At 54.0% G+C, this 15,310-nt stretch overlaps 1 protein-coding gene across 1 annotated transcript; it reads right to left on the bottom strand.

Annotated features, from left to right (window-relative positions):
* Window positions 1–245: 245 nt before the first annotated feature.
* On the bottom strand, window positions 246–14,257 carry SLC6A1 (solute carrier family 6 member 1; the record flags this gene model as incomplete). The annotated part of the gene is made up of 14 exons (XM_084246877.1): window positions 246–350; window positions 1,590–1,757; window positions 2,616–2,716; window positions 3,756–3,858; window positions 5,205–5,336; window positions 5,661–5,773; window positions 6,947–7,071; window positions 7,370–7,473; window positions 7,706–7,840; window positions 11,047–11,179; window positions 12,066–12,175; window positions 12,911–13,011; window positions 13,579–13,710; window positions 14,020–14,257. 14 exons carry the CDS (start codon window positions 14,255–14,257, stop codon window positions 246–248), a joined length of 1,800 nt encoding a protein of 599 aa, XP_084103003.1.
* Between the last annotated feature and the right edge of the window lie 1,053 nt (window positions 14,258–15,310).

The following is a 15,310-nucleotide window of genomic DNA, read 5'->3' on the forward strand; positions in this document are numbered from 1 at the left end:
AGGCCGACTGCTTGATGCCTATGGGGCCTGGATTAAAAAGGTCACCAGCCCGCAGGTGCGTCCCTGCCCACGGCGGGGCCCACCGGGGTGTGACTGTCCCCCACCTCCCCTCTCTGCGTGGTGATGGTGTCTGGACTCGCCACTCGAGGTAGGTTGAGACAGATGGTATCTTCAGACATCAAGTGGTGGTCGCCTTCAGCCAGGTGGGGGGTGAGAGTGTCGGGTCGGCGAGCCGCCCCGCACCCCTAGATGTAGGCCTCTTTGCTGGCTGAGCCGCTGGCCTGAGGCTGCTCCGGACCATTCTCGGGGCGCACGATGTCTTCGCTGGGCTGGATCATGACTTGGATGCGCTGCGGGCACCGCGAGGATTGGGGCACTGGGACGAGGGTGGCCGCCCCCCTCTCCTCCCCTTCAAGTCTCTCTGGTCGGCCTGGCCTTCAAACTGCTCCCACGTGCCAGCCAGGCCCCCCCTTCTCTGGAGCCCCCAGGTTCTTACTGGGCCCAAGCCACGTCTCCTCTCACTTGGGGTCCTCCTTCCCCTCCTCACCCCAGTCCAGTCACACTGGCTTCCCCATAGCGCCTCCCACAGGCTGGGCAGGTGGTCTTGACTCGGTGTTAGCTCCTTGGCCGGGGGGGGGCCCCCTCAATGCGTCTTAAACCTCCTTCCCATTTATTTTTTTTCCCGAGAACTCACCCCCACTAACAGATTTCCCTAGTTACTTGTTGATCTTCCCCTACTAGAATGGAAGCTCCACGAGGGTGGGACTGTTTTGTTCAAGGTTGTGTCCCCAGCACTGACATCAGTGTCCAGCACACAGTAGGTCTCCAACGCATATTTGCTGCATGAATGAAATTCCCACTACCTTCTCTACGCCCCTCAATCCTGCCCCATCAGACATGCCTCACCCTTTGCTACCGCTGGGTCTTTGCACCAGCTGTGCCCTCCTCTCAAGCGCGCCTTTCTAAGATCTGAGCCGCTTGGCAGCAGGTCATGAGAAACAAAAGTAACCTGGAGCTGGAAGCAAGGACTGCAAGCCCCAACTCTGCTAATAATTTTCTGCAAGAGAGGGACCAGTGGTTTCCCTGCTTGGCCTCAGTTTCTCCATCAGTGAAAGGAGACCAGCCTGGGCACACAAACCCACCTCTGCCCCCCCCCCTCTGTTTTATGCTGCAGACTGTGGAGGCCCCACTTCTGGCTCTGGGAAACAAGGTTTGAGAATCACCGATCCAGGGCCTCTGGGCTGTGGCCCTTCACGTTCTGATTCTCCACCCCTCTCATCTCTTACCACCCTACCTGCCCCTCTCCCCACTCTGCTCTCCAATCACGCTGGTCAGTTATACCCCTGGGCCTTGGCACATGCATCCCATCCTCTTCGAGGGACCATCTTTCTTCTTCTACTTATAACTCTGAGTGAGCCTTAGCCTCTCTGTAGCTGCCCCCTCTTTCTGGATGCCTTCCCTAACCTCCATCACCCCAGTCATGATGCAGCATAACACTCTTGTCACTGGCCATGGACTTGCCTGTCTCCCTGCTAGACCACAAGCTCCACAAGGGAAGGGGTCACATGCTGCAAGGTGAAGGGACTTACCTGCTTCAGGGAGCCCTTTAAGGTGAGGAACATGTAGGCCATGTACCCGGGGATGAGGACCATGGAAGACAGGGCCATGAGCCAGCCCACGCCCTGACCCCATTTGGGGAAAACGTAGCTCCCCATGGTGAGAGGAGTCATCTGCACTGCGCTGAAAATGAACACACCCTGGGAGGGCAGAGAAGGAGAGGCAGTCAGGCCCAGACTGGACAACCAGGGCCCCTCCCCAGACCCTGACGTCCATTGCCCTTCACCCCTGCCCTGAGGCCGACCCTCACTGGATTCAGCATCTTGGGAATCCTGCTCCCAAGGCCACTGCTGGCCCATGAGGCACCTCTGGGCATAGTAGGACAGGACCCCTCTGGGAGGACCAGGAGCAAAAGGAGCCGTCTCTGTGAGCATGATAGAAAGGGACACCTTCCTAGAGAATCAGGGTGAGGGAGGTGCTCTCACTGCGAGGAAACAGTAAAAGGTGTCCTCTCTGGAAAGACCAATAACAAGAGGAGGTTTCCCTGGGAGGCCCAATAGATAAAGGCACATTCTTCCAAGTTAACCTGCTTGGCAAGCAAAACAGGGCTTGGATATCAGCCCCCAGTTGGGAGCAGGTGTCACTGTGCAGGAGACATATACAGGGGCCCACCCCACACAAAGACTTGGGGCAGCCTCTCCTCCTGGGTCTGCTCTGCCTCAGTTTCCTCTTGCAGAAGGAATGAAGGATGCTGGGAATGAGAAACACCTTCCCCTCCCCCAAATAATTTGGGCTTCATAGTCAGGCCCTGATTTGAGTAGGGGATGCTGGATGGGTGATTGGGTGCTCAGTGGGGCCACTGCCTATTTTTGCTGGGATTTGTCAGGGTTGAGTAATATACCATGCAGGGTGTGGGTGCTCAGAAATGGGAAGCAGCAGGGGCAGAGGCGTGGGGGCTTCTCCCATTCACCTTTGCCTGCAGAAGTTTCCCTCTGGGCCTGACCTGCCCAGGGCCTGGTCTAGCCTCATTCTAACAGGGCTCTTCAAGCCTCACTCACCGCCACAATGATTGGGGTGAAGAAGGACCAGCAGAGCTTCCACCAGATGCAGGGCCGGGAGCCAACCATCTCTTGGATGTTGTCATAGAATCGGTTGACACCTGTGACCGAGCAGGCAGGATGTATGAGGCTGGGGGCTGCAGGCTCAGAGACCCAATCAGCCCCTCTCTCTCAGTCACCTCACTTCTCTGAGCCACAGCTTTTATCTGTAACACATGGCTTGTGCCCCTGGACACCTCATTCTCTAGGTAACCAAATCCCCAAGCAAGTGGGTTTTTGTGGGAAGCCAAGTCACCTGAACGTGAAAACACGTATGAATTCAGGACAAACTCATGACACGTGTCCCTACCACTCTCAACATCCTCCCCATCAATCTCTATCTGCCAGGTCTTTAAAGCCTGGCTGGGCAGGAGGACTGAACCCCCTGATCTGAGACTAGGTAACTGGCCGCAGCTTGCACGGAACTGCAAATGCAAAAAAGGGCAGGTGCTGTCAAACTGGGAAAGTAACATTGGGCATGTAAGCAGAGCCACTGGCCGGGAGGCCCTGACAGCGTCAGACCCGTTAGGGAGTGAGGACGGGACAGTGACGAGGAGGGTGGGTTGGCAGGTGCTGCAAAGAAGATACAGTGAGTATCGCGGACAAAGGGCCCCCCCCCCTCGGAGAACATGCCCTTTGCACAGGTCACCGGGCTGTGATGACCTGCGGGGAGAGACTTCCTGTTAATTATCATGCAGGGGGATCTGGAAACTGAGGCAACAAAATCAGTAAAATTACTGTTTCCTTCTTTCCTTGTTTGAAGGCAGCACACCACTTTTAATTACAGCCCTGTTTCGTTTTCTATATCTCAGTCATCGTTTTTTTTCCCCTGCAGTTTTGGTTTCACTTTTCCAGTAAAAAAAAATAAGCTTTTTCATCCCAAAATTCAGGAAGAGATTTTGGCTCCCATTATAAGTGAGCTGATTTGACTATTCTCATGGGATCTTCTAAACACGAGGCCTCTTGCCCTGATGTCACTGAATTGTTAAGGATGAAAGAAGTTCATGTGTGGGGGGCTGGTGGTTGTATTTGATGGATGAGGATTGAAGAAAAGATGAATGAATGAATGAGAGAGAGAGAGAGAAAGGGCTTGATGCTCACCATAAAACCAGGAAATGGAGACACATTCAAAGAACACGAGGAACAGCAGGCTCATGCCACTGGCAGAGTAGTAATCAAACAGCTTGAAGACATAAATGCCCCCCTGCAGGAGAAAAGGAGGTGAAGATGGTCCCCTTCCCAGTGCTCAGAGCACCCAGTTCACGGGGGACATGGGCTTGGAGTCTGAGGTTGGGACTGGGTTTCCCTGTAGCAAGAGGACTTGAGAGCAGGTGAGAGGAAGCACTGACTCGAGACCATGAATGTGGCTGTCGACTCCCGGGGGCTGGGAGGAGAGTGTCCAAGTGGCAGAGGGAACATCCCACTCTGCTAAGGCTGAGGGGCAGAAAATGGAGTAGATCGGGAGAGCCCTCTTCCTCCAACGTTAAACAGTCATGTGCCTACCCTGTTTAAAACTTGCATGGCTTAAGCAAGACGATAATATAACGCACAGATGGGTAGAGTGACATAAAATAAAATAACGAAATAAAATACAGACGCCTTGGCCTGCAAGGTCCTGCATGATCTGGTTCTGCATCCCCTACGGACCAACCAGCCCCTCACTCTACCTCCACCGCAATACCCTCTCTCCCAAGCCCATTCTGACTTCAGGGCCTTTGCTCCTGCTGTCCTTTGTCTCCCCAGCTAGAGCTTCCTCTGGCTGACTCTTCCTCATCATGTGAGCCTCAGGTTAAATATCACTGCTCTGAGGTGGTGTCCCTCCTCCTCCTGCTGGTCACTCTCTATGATCACTATCCTGTTATCTTCACGGCATTTAAGGATTTAATGTGTATGTCAGTCTTGTGCACAAAATTTAAGTTCTAAGAGAGCAGGTAGCATCTGAATCCATGTCACGTCAGGCCCAAAGTAGAGCAGGTGTCAGGGACTGGGAGAGAAGGAAAGAACAAGAGTTCTGAGTCTGAACTGTCTATGGACCCAGGAGTGGTTTGGCAGATTGGAAATCAGAACCTCCAGGCTGAGCTCATGGCTTCGGGGTCATTTATAATCATTGCACAATGAGTCATTCCCCTGCATGTCTTCTGACTAGATGGAGGTGGGCTTGAAGGCAAAGGGCATTGCTCACGAATGTCAATAGAAAAAGAAAAGCGGGGAGACAGGAGGAGGAAGTGTCTGCATCAGATGCCCACCTCCTGCTCGACTCTCCAGTTAGCATCCATCTTTCACACCTCGGTCCCTGCAGCCCCTCCTCCAGGAAGCAGTCCCTGATGCCCCACGTGGGCTTAGGGGCTGCATTCTCTAGCTCTGCCCTCTCTCTTCTAGCCAGTGTCTGTATCTCCCAGCACCTTGGAAATCCCTGCAGGGCGACCCCATCAGACTTGTCGCTGTGTGTGCAGGGCTTGGAGTGCTAAGGATGATGAAGGTGGTTAGGACAAGGCTGGGGCGAGGAGGGGCAGGCTGCACCAGAGGTGTGCCAGCTTCGACAGTGCTCACCTGGGTGATGTTAGACAGGCCAATCAGGTAGGAGACGATGCAGACGGCAGCAATGAAGAGCTCCCTGCGGTTGCGGAGGAGTCTGGGGTACTCGTCCACCAGGGCGGTGATGAAGCCCTCCACAGTGCAGAACTTCGGGGGGGATGGAGGTCAGCCCCTGGCTACAGCCCCCAACCCCCATCCACCCAAGCCTGACCCTTCTGGCAGCAGGGCACAGTCGGCCAGTGGAGCCCCGGATCTGAGCCTGATTCTGCCTGTGACCTCAGGAGAGCCCTTCCCCTCTGGCCATCAGGCGCCCCATCTGGAAAATGGGGACAATGAGCTGTCATGTGCAGGACACTCTAAGGGTCAAAACGGCCATCTCCTGGGGCCTCAGGCGTGACCTCCTCTCCCTGCTTGCTCCTGGTCTGCTGAGGCTGAGTAGGGGGGCTCCTAGAGGTGCCAGGGGGTCCTTACCTGGCTGTCAATGCCCAGCATCAGAAGCATGGAGAAGAAGAGGATGGCCCAGAGGGGAGAGATGGGCAGCTGGGTCACAGCTTCTGGGTATGCCAAGAAGGCCAGTCCAGGGCCTGGGGAGGGAAGGGCAGAAAGGAAAGTAAAACAAAGTACTAAGCACCTTCTAAGCAGAGTACTAAGTACTAAGCAAACCCAGCACAGCACCCACTTCTAAGTTTTACTGCAGTTCATCTTTGGAGAAACCTCTCAGGTGAGTATTGCCTTCTCCAGATGGGGCAACAGAGAGTTTGGGGGAGGCTGCAGGCTAGGGTCCGGAGGCAAGGGCACCCATAAGATGAGATGAGGGAGGGTGGTGGCCTGGCTAGCAGTGGGGATGCTTCAGGGGCAGAGGCAGTCGGATGGAGTGGTGCCTAGGAGGAAGTGCTTAGGTACCAGTTAGTTTGCGAGTGGTGGTAGGGGAGGGTCCAGCATGATGCTGGGGTTCTGGCCTGGGCACTGATGGGGGGACCCTTTGCTGCAACAGGGAGTCCAGGGAAGGAGAGGCCTGAAGAGGAAGGTATTCAAGAGGTCAGGGAGCTACCTGGGGCCTGGCTCTGGAAAGGGAAGTGCTGGGGAATTCCAGAGAAGGCAGAAGGTGGGCCACCCTGATAGAGGCAAGCAGGACCTGTGCAGAATATATTCCTTTCCCACGACCTGCCCCGTTCCCATAACGGGTGGGGATACATCACACTGCCTTCTGGAGCCCCACGCACTCTGCCATGCATGCAACAGCCCCCTCCTGTCTCTGGTTCAAGGGGAGGGGTGCAGAATTTCCTATGGGCCTGTGGCCTTGCTGTGGGTGTGGCTAGCAGAGAGGGTACAGCACCCCTGTGAGAACATTTCTGGAACTGGGACAAAAGCACTGGTTTGGGAGATTTGTGTCAGGGCACGTGTCTGAGTTGTGCTGCAGTTTCTATTCCAAGGGGGCAAAGAATGGGTCTTCTCCCAGAAGCTTAGGATGGCGCCGGCTTGCCACCCGCCAAGCCAGGGCTCAGCTCCACTTGCACCCCCTTCTAGCTGTGTGTGGTGGTCAGGTGACACGAGGGAGCCTGTTTCCTCATCTGGGAAATGGGCTGGAGAGCATCCACCTGGGGTGCTGGGAGGACTTGGGGCTCCATCCCTTATGCCTGGCACATAGCGGGCTCCCACATAATGACGACCACCAGGACCACAGATGCCTGCTCGGTGAGCCCCTCCCAGCCCCACTCCCACGGCCGCCTTCCCCCCTTTCCCAGGGTGGAGCTGACCTGAGGCTGCCACATCAGCAATGGACCGCTTGGTGACATGGGCCATGAAGCCCACAATGGAGAAGATGACAAACCCCGCGAACATGCTGGTGCAGGAGTTGATGCAGCAGACAATGATGGAATCCCTGCGGAGGAGGGGCCGGGTCAAGGAGGGTGGGAAGGCAGGATTGTGAGTGGACAGGGGTTGCTGTGTTCACCCGGGGGCTGGGAGGGACTACAGAGCAGGGGCCCCCAATGCCAGGAAAGGGGCAGAACCGAGAGACCAAAAGGGATGAGCTCAGAGGAGTTAGAGTGGAGAAAGGCCAGGGGCGTGGCCTTGCAGAGGGCGTGGTCTCTGGGCGTGGTCTGTGAGGGCGTGGCCTGCGAGGGCGTGGCCTGCGAGGGCGTGGCCCGGAAGGAATGGGCACCCAGCTGCTCTGGCACCTGTAGACGTTGTTGTGGAAAGAGTTGTAGCTCCCCAGAGCAATCAGGGAGCCCAGGCCCAGCCCATAGGAGAAGAATATCTGGGTAGCCGCATCCAGCCACACCTACGGGCAGAATCATAAAAAACACTCAAAATGATAATCACAGCCACTGAGCTCCGCGGCCTTTTTCATGTGCTGACCTGCTCTGTGGGGCAACAGCCCCAGGTTACATCTGAGGGTTAAAGAGGAGCTGTAACTTATCCTAAAGCTAGGTAAAGCTGTAACTTATCCTGAGCCAGGTAAACGGTGGCTCAGGACTCAAGTGTGGACCAGGTCCAAGCAGAGGGCCGCTCACCTCGGAGTCAGACAGCTTGCGAAAGTTGGGTGTGATGTAGAAGAGGATGCCCTCCCGGGCCCCGGGCAGCGTCACTCCACGGAAGAACAGAATGATCAACATGATGTAGGGATATGTGGCTGAGAAGTAGACCACCTGGAGGAAAGTGGGCCTCACAGTCAGTGTGCCCCCTGGTGGAGACAATGCTGTCCCCTCCCCCACTTCATCTGCAGCCATGTCCATTCAGAACTTACTCAAGTTCCTCTTCCTCCAGGAAGCTTTCCTAGGTTCCTAACCTCCTCTGAAGTCTGAAGCAACCACCCCAGCAGCTAGTTTCCCCGCTTCCCTCCCCCTTCTATATTTTTGCGTTCTGTTTAAATCATTCAAGTAACACATGTGGGGCCAGGGCAATTTTTAAATTATATATGAACACACACAATTTAAGTTCCCTTCAGCGATTCCTAGAATGTAAGTTACACGAGGGACAGGTTGATTTCTTTGTTTTCCGAGAGTCTGGAACTGTCCATGATCTAAGTAGACTCTAAATAAATACCTGCAAACACTCAGATGCATGAATATTCCCCTTGTGAGACTTCTTTTTGCATATGATTACATTTCTGTACAAAATGGGGCTCCAATTATGTATCTGCCTTTCACTTCACATGTTTAAAGTTAAAAAACACAGTACACATCACTTGGTTTCTTGTTTTGTTTACTACTCATTGTTCTATTATCTCATAAAATGTGATTCTCAGTGAAACAACACAATCCTCCCAGACATTCCACCATCCTTTTTGAAGTTTTCCCTAATGATATCCATTTGGGTGACTTTCAGTACTACACTGAGTATTCCTGACTATGAGACTTTATCTACAGAACTACTGCAGCGTTCTTGGAGAAAATTGCTAGAAGAGGAAGAACAGAGTCAAAAAGAATAAACTTCCCAAAGGCTTTGGGCCCATGATGCCTGATTACCTTCCAGAAATTGAACTTCGCCTAACATCACAGAGCACGTTTTATCCACAAAGGTGCCAATACTGAGTGCAATCATTCAAAAAATTATTTTTTGCCAATTTGATGCTCAAAAGACTGATGTCATTGTCTGAAGTTGCATTTCTTTGCTCACTCGTGTGAAAGAGCAATTTTCACATTCAATGATCTTTTTATCTTAGTGTCTGACATGACAGTCAGCATGAATTTTTCTCTGGGTTAGTTTCATTTCTCTGACCTGACTATGAGATTCCTCTGGGTTAGGAAAGGTGGCCAAGAGTCGGCAGAAAAACCACTGTACTTGGAATTAGTAAATGAAAATTCAAAACCATTTCTGTTAACGACAAGTTGTGTAACATGGGGTCAATTTCTTATCCTCTCTGAGTCTTGCTTTTTCTTGCCTTGGAAAAGGGTATAATCAACCTTGCTATTTGGAGACACTGGTGGAAGAGGACATAGGACGTGCTTGATATATTTGTCTAGGTCCCAATTTTCAACGTGTCCTCCATGTTCAGAATGTAACAGGAATATAGTAGGTGCTCAGTAAGTGCTTCCTGATGGAGTGACTCCCTCAAAAGATGTAGTAAGAGGTCCTATTCTTCACGTCCCAAGAAGTAGTTAGTCACCTAATCTAGAAGGAATTCTAGATACCATCCAAAATAGTTAATACTAGATAATAGAGAGTGAGCACCTACTATGTGCTAAGCACTACAACACAGTGCTTAATAGATTATCCCCCTCATATTTGTGACAACCTCATAAGGTACTATTATTGTGCCCACTTAACAGATGAGGAGTCTGAGGTTCAGAGGCCCAAGCACACATCACTAGGAACCAGAGAACTGAGATTCAAGTTCAGCAGTGTCTCCTCCAAAGTCCTGAGGCCCTACATTCTCTGCTTCCTAAAGGTGGGCTGGGAGGCTCCTGCATCCTCCTGCCTGCCCCGCCTAGGAACAGAGCAGAGATGTTTTAACCAGCTTTGGACCTGAGAACCCATTGAGTCCAAAACTCCAACGTGATTGAAACAGGGCAGCTTTCCACCAGTGTGTCCATGCTCAGGAGTGGAATTCATAAACTTCTCTTCCTCATATCAGCTTCTTGGATTATCCAAACCTCCCTGGATGATCTGCACTCCCTGCCTCCAGCCTGATTCAGTTCAAATCCCCTGGCTCCCTTACTTGCTGTAAGACCTCACACATCTGCCCTCCAGGTTTCTGTCAGGCCAGGGCGAGGAGATACTCAATTATCTTCTGTCCCCAGAATCCTGAAGTGGGATTTGAAGGGAGACAGAGGTGGGGGTAAGGCCAGTCATTTTTCCCTAATTTGATTGGCCACCTCCGCAGATACCTCCAGACTGGACACCCCAGTTTGCATTGCTCTGCACTGGCTGGTAATAAAAACAAAAGCAACCACAATGCCCCTTGCTAGCTGCTGAGTGCTTTACAAAAATCACCATCGCATTTGATCCTCATTAAAATATATATATATTTTACATATATATATATATATATATATATATATATATATATATAGGGCCTCCCAGGTGGCACAGCAGTTGAGCGCTGGGTGGCGAAGCTGCCCACAGCCTCTGCAGCGCCGGTTCGATCCCTGGCCACTGGGCGAGGGTCCCACATGGCGCGCAGACCTCTCCTGCCACCCGCTGCTCCCCTCAGCAGTGTACTTCGGTCCTTCTGCCTGTTCTGCTCCCCGCTCTGGCTCTGGTGAATTCTCTCATCCTCCCACACTTATGACTGTACTCAGTGCTTGTATAAATAAATAAATAAATCTTTAAAATATATATATATATATATAATAGCAGGTAAGTCCCATTTTACAGAGCTGGAAATAGATTCAGAGAGGTGGAATGACTCGCACAAGGTCACACAGCCAAGTAAATGGCTGAGTTGGGATCTGAATTCAGGACTATCTGAATACAGAGTCTGAGCACTAAGCCACCCACCCAGCCATCTCTGTTGCTCCTCCAAGGCTGGGAGGCCGCCTCCAGACCTAACACCCAGAATGAGACTTGCTAAGAGCAGGTGCTCAGGGAATGCCTGTTCAACAGCCCTTGAGCGACATTGGCCCTCTGCTCTGCACTGGCCCTGGGGGAATTGAAGGGACTGACTGGACTGACCGGGAGCTGGCGCTGTGCGAAGGGTCTGACCTGCACTATTTCCTTTACTCCTCACCATTTCCCAGAAAGTAAGACATGTCATTATTCCCATTTTCCAGGAAAGGAAACTGAGGCAGAGAGAGAGAGAGTTCAGGGGCCTGCTGAATGCAAGGCTGGGAGGGACTCCTGTGGGGTATAGACTCCCTGCTCAGGGGGAAGACCCGCCCTCTGTGCTCCCCACTGTGCACACAGCCCTTACCTTTCCAGTCCAGCCAACACCCTTCCAGATACAGAAGTACACGAGGACCCAGGCGATGGCCAGGGTGATGGCCAGGGGCCAGCGGATCTGACCTGGCTTATCCAGTCCATCTGTCATCTGATGCATGTTCCGCCTGGGGACCGGTGAGGGACAGTCAGAGCAGGGAGAGGGCTGCAGCGACCTGAGGGTGCCCAGGCATGGACACAAGCGACCTCTTCCACTGACATCTGGGATCACTGGGATTCCAAGAGCCAGTGGGGACTGTTGGGCCCCTTATATGAATCAGTGAAAGCGTTCTTTGCGCAAAGCCTGCCAGTGTCTCAGCTCAGCCACTGTCATTGCTCCCCTGGATGGCTGCAGTGGCCTCCGGGCTGGACCGTCCCCTTCACTAGCGCTCTGCCCCCTCCAGTCCCATGGTCCTTCTAACTGCCAGTCTCCTCATGTCTCCTGTGTCAAAGCAAGCAGTGACGCCTCTTGTGGTCTCAGAATGAGGCCCCACTCCCAGGCTGCCTCTGCAAGTCCTTGAAGAGCTGGCCCGTTACTCTGACCAGGCTCTGTCGCCTCTGAGGCCTCTCAAACTCTCATCATCCCACTACTTATACCTCCCGCTTCCCGGGCCGCTCCTCATCTTGTTGTCACCTGCATCCTGTCTCTGCTGTCTCCCCTACATTGCTTTACCCTGAGACGCCTCTTTGGGCCCCTCGGCTTCCCGAGCACCCCTCCTCTTAGCACTGGCCACCTGGAGCTGCCACCTTCTTCCTGCTTGTTTGCTTATCCAGACCAGCATGCAGGGGGTGCTTGGTGTGTGCTCTGTCCACATCTCAGTTTTGTTACCAAGGGTCGTATAGCTCATGTCCAGGGACCTGTTCTGTGGCTCAGCTCTCCCCAGGACACGAAAGGCCTTCGCCCTCCCCTGTGGCTCCCACAGCCCAGCCCACATCTCTATAGACAGCCTTCACCTGCCTCTTCCATCCCCCTCTGAGGGGCCTCTGTCCCCCCATGGAAGGGCCCAGACTCACTCCCAGAACTCCACCACGGCGCTGGTCATGTTGGTGGTGTTGGCGATGCTGTAGTTGGAGAAGCAGCGGTCTGTGTTCCAGGGGTTGTCACACTGCTTCCACGGCAGTGTCTGCAAGGGCACAGAGCACAGGCACGTCCCAGGAGCGCCTGGGGCTGCCCGTCCAGCCCCACAATGCGCCTCTCAGTCACTATCTCCCCTCCCCTCCTCACCAGCTCAGGGACGCAGGGCAGGCTGTGTGACGAGGAGCAGCAACTTGCTCAAGGCCACACAGCTCCTAAGCGTCATGGCTGAAACTTGAACCTCAACTTTCTCACTTTCCAAGCTGGACCATAAGGTCACGTGTGTGCATCCTGGGACCAACCCCCAGGCATGTGACCCTGGTAAGAAACCTCCCACCTGCCCCCGTGCGTGCTGATGATGTTAACAATTCATGTCTGCAATGTTCACTGCAGTACGGTTCTCAGCTCTTCATCACCTTGACCTTCACTACTTAGTCCTCAGAATAAACCTATGAGGCAGGTTCTATTTTCACCCTAATTATACAAATGAGCGCACTGAGGCTCAAAGAGGTTCAGTCTCCTTTCTGAAGTTGCACAGCTGGTATACAGCAGGGTCAAGATTTGAACCCAGCCTCCTGGTATACATGGAATGGGCTAACAGTGCCACTCTAGCAGGGGACCAGCCAGATACCAACTGCCCAGCCTGGAGCCGGTACGACGACTTGTGGGGAGACAGGGAAGATGAGGACAAGCCTTGTGGGCAGAACATGGTCCCAGTGCATGGAGGGTGGGTACGGGGGTGGGGGGGGCTCCTTGTGGAGGGGCGGACCCTGCGGCCGCTTACCGTGGTGAAGGAATTGTACAGGTAGTAGATGGCCCAGGAGATGATGACGATGTAGTAGATGTTGAGCCAGAAGGAGAGCACGGCCGCGGCGAGGCCCACACCTGGGGGAGGGAGCCATTCGGTACAGTGAGCAGCCCTGCCAGCACGTGGTGCTATTTCCCACCGCTGCTACCCCCTGCTGGACCTTGCAGAGAGGCAGGGACTTGGTTAAGGTCACGGTGTCTGGCAAGGGAGGTGGCCAGGATGGGCGTGTGGGCCCAGTACAGCTGGGGCAGAGTCTTGGTCTGCGGCCAAGCACGATTCTTGGCAATGCTACTCACCTGGGTGTCAGATACTGAGCCCACCTGAGCATCAGGCACTGAGCCCACCTGAGCGTCAGGCACTGAGCGGGAAGCAAAGAAAGTCACTCCCAGCCCTCACGCGGAAAGGAGCGAACAGCACAGGGTGGCTGCTGTGTGTGCGGCCTCTGGATGGTCCTTCTCTCTACCTCCTGTATTCTAGGTTCCAACCCAAGTTACTTTGGCCAGAAGCAGCTTGCTGGCAAGGGCTGCATCAGCTCAGACGTGCGGAGCAGGCTGCTCTCCCTGTGGTCAGGGCATTGGGAAGACTCCCCAAGGTTCTGTGGGCAGGAATGCTTCCGCCCCCCCACAGATCCCCTCTGGACTTACCCTTGAACATGGGGGCCAGCTTCCACACCCCGAGGCCCCCGATGGAGGTGTACTGGCCCAGGGAGCACTCCAGCAGGAACAGCGGGACCCCCGCAAAGATGAGCGTCAGGAAGTAGGGGATCAGGAAGGCCCCTGTGGGGTTGAAGAGAGAGAGGCCCACGGGCTCCAGGCTTTGGAGGAAGCCCAGAGTGGGCACCACAGTGGGGTATTCTGGGCTGTACCCACATGCAAGACTCAAACTACTCCCCTGTCCCTTTGCTAGATGAAGAGATCAGCCCCCAAGAGTCATGACTGAACTTTGGGAATCCTTTGATAACAAGAAAAGAGAGTAAATGGAGCTCTCTGGAGTCTTTAGGGAAAAATTTTCCCCTAAGGTCACCTCAGAAACTCCCCCAGTGGCACACTGTCAGTTGGGGGCGGGCTGAGCTAGGAGGCACCTACCACCGCCGTTCTTCCCGCACAGATAGGGAAACCGCCAGACGTTGCCCAGGCCGATGGCGTAGCCCACGCAGGACATGAGGAAGTCGAAGCGGCCCTTCCATGTGTCCCGGTCCGGAAGGTCGCCCGCCTTCTTCTGCACCTTGACCACCAAGGTTTTGGGCTTGTCGTTCGCCACGGGGGCCTCGCTGACCTCCGTGGAGATCTGCCCATCAGCCACCTTGCTGCCGTTGGCCGCCATGTCTCGCAGTTTGGACGCAGGGGTCCTGGCAGGTGGGCGTGCGACGTCGGCCCCTGTCCACGTGGACAGCAGCTTTGCGGCTCAGGGTCACCCTGGGAGGACAGAGCAGGCATGACAGGCACAGAAAGCAGCAAGAGCCTGGAGTGGTCCCAAAAGAACAGAAACAAAATAAGCCCACACACCAACCAGGGGCCCAGGAAGGCTATCCAGAAAGGGGAGGCATCTTTTGTTTCCAGAGAAGGGGTGTGAGGGTGACTAGCTCCAGCTGCCCACCTGGGCCACATGCCCTTTCTTGTACATCCTGCTCCAAGGAGAAACTGGGGGGCCAGCTTCTATGCAGAAATAGGAAGTGCTCCTCATCTTTGCTTCCCAGGATGCAATTAGATGTTTCATCCCCTGAGGCTGCAGCAGCTGCAGGGGGTAGGTGGGGGAGGGCCTCAATGTGTGGTTGCACAGGGGCATCTCTGGGCGCAGGAGAGGGAAAGGGGCATGTGAGCACAGGCTCTGATGGTGAAGAAGTCCTCTTTGCCACTCTGAAGCTGTGTGACTTTGAATAAACTCCTAAACCTCCCTGGGCTCTACTCTGTCTCTGTGCAGGATGATGCTAGTACATCCTCATCAGATTGTTGTTCTTCACCCATTCACGAAGGCACCCTGTGCCTGGGCAAATGGTGAGGACTGTTGCCATTTCACCAGCTGCTCCAAAGACCAGCACTGTTTCCTAGTCATTTGAGAGCTTTATAAGGACAGAGTTCCCAGGTCCCTCCCCTGAGGAGCTGCATCAGAATCTCCAGGTGACAAGCCTGGGTTCTATACTTCTAACAAATTCCTCAAAGAGATTCATATGCCAGGAGCCCAGGCCCAGTCCTCCGTCCAGGGCTTAGATGACCTCTCTGACCTTCGGTTACCCCACAATGTTCCACTTGCCCTCTGAGTTCCAGAGACATGCGGGGTACAAGGGAGTGTAAGAATGGGCCTGTTTCAAATCTCCAGTCCACTCTTTAATAGTGGAGTGACCCTGCTCTTGATTGCTCTAGCCGCAGTTTCTCCATC

This window comes from Talpa europaea (assembly GCF_964194135.1).
Source record: "Talpa europaea genome assembly, chromosome: 11".
NCBI classification, from domain to species: Eukaryota; Metazoa; Chordata; class Mammalia; order Eulipotyphla; family Talpidae; genus Talpa; species Talpa europaea.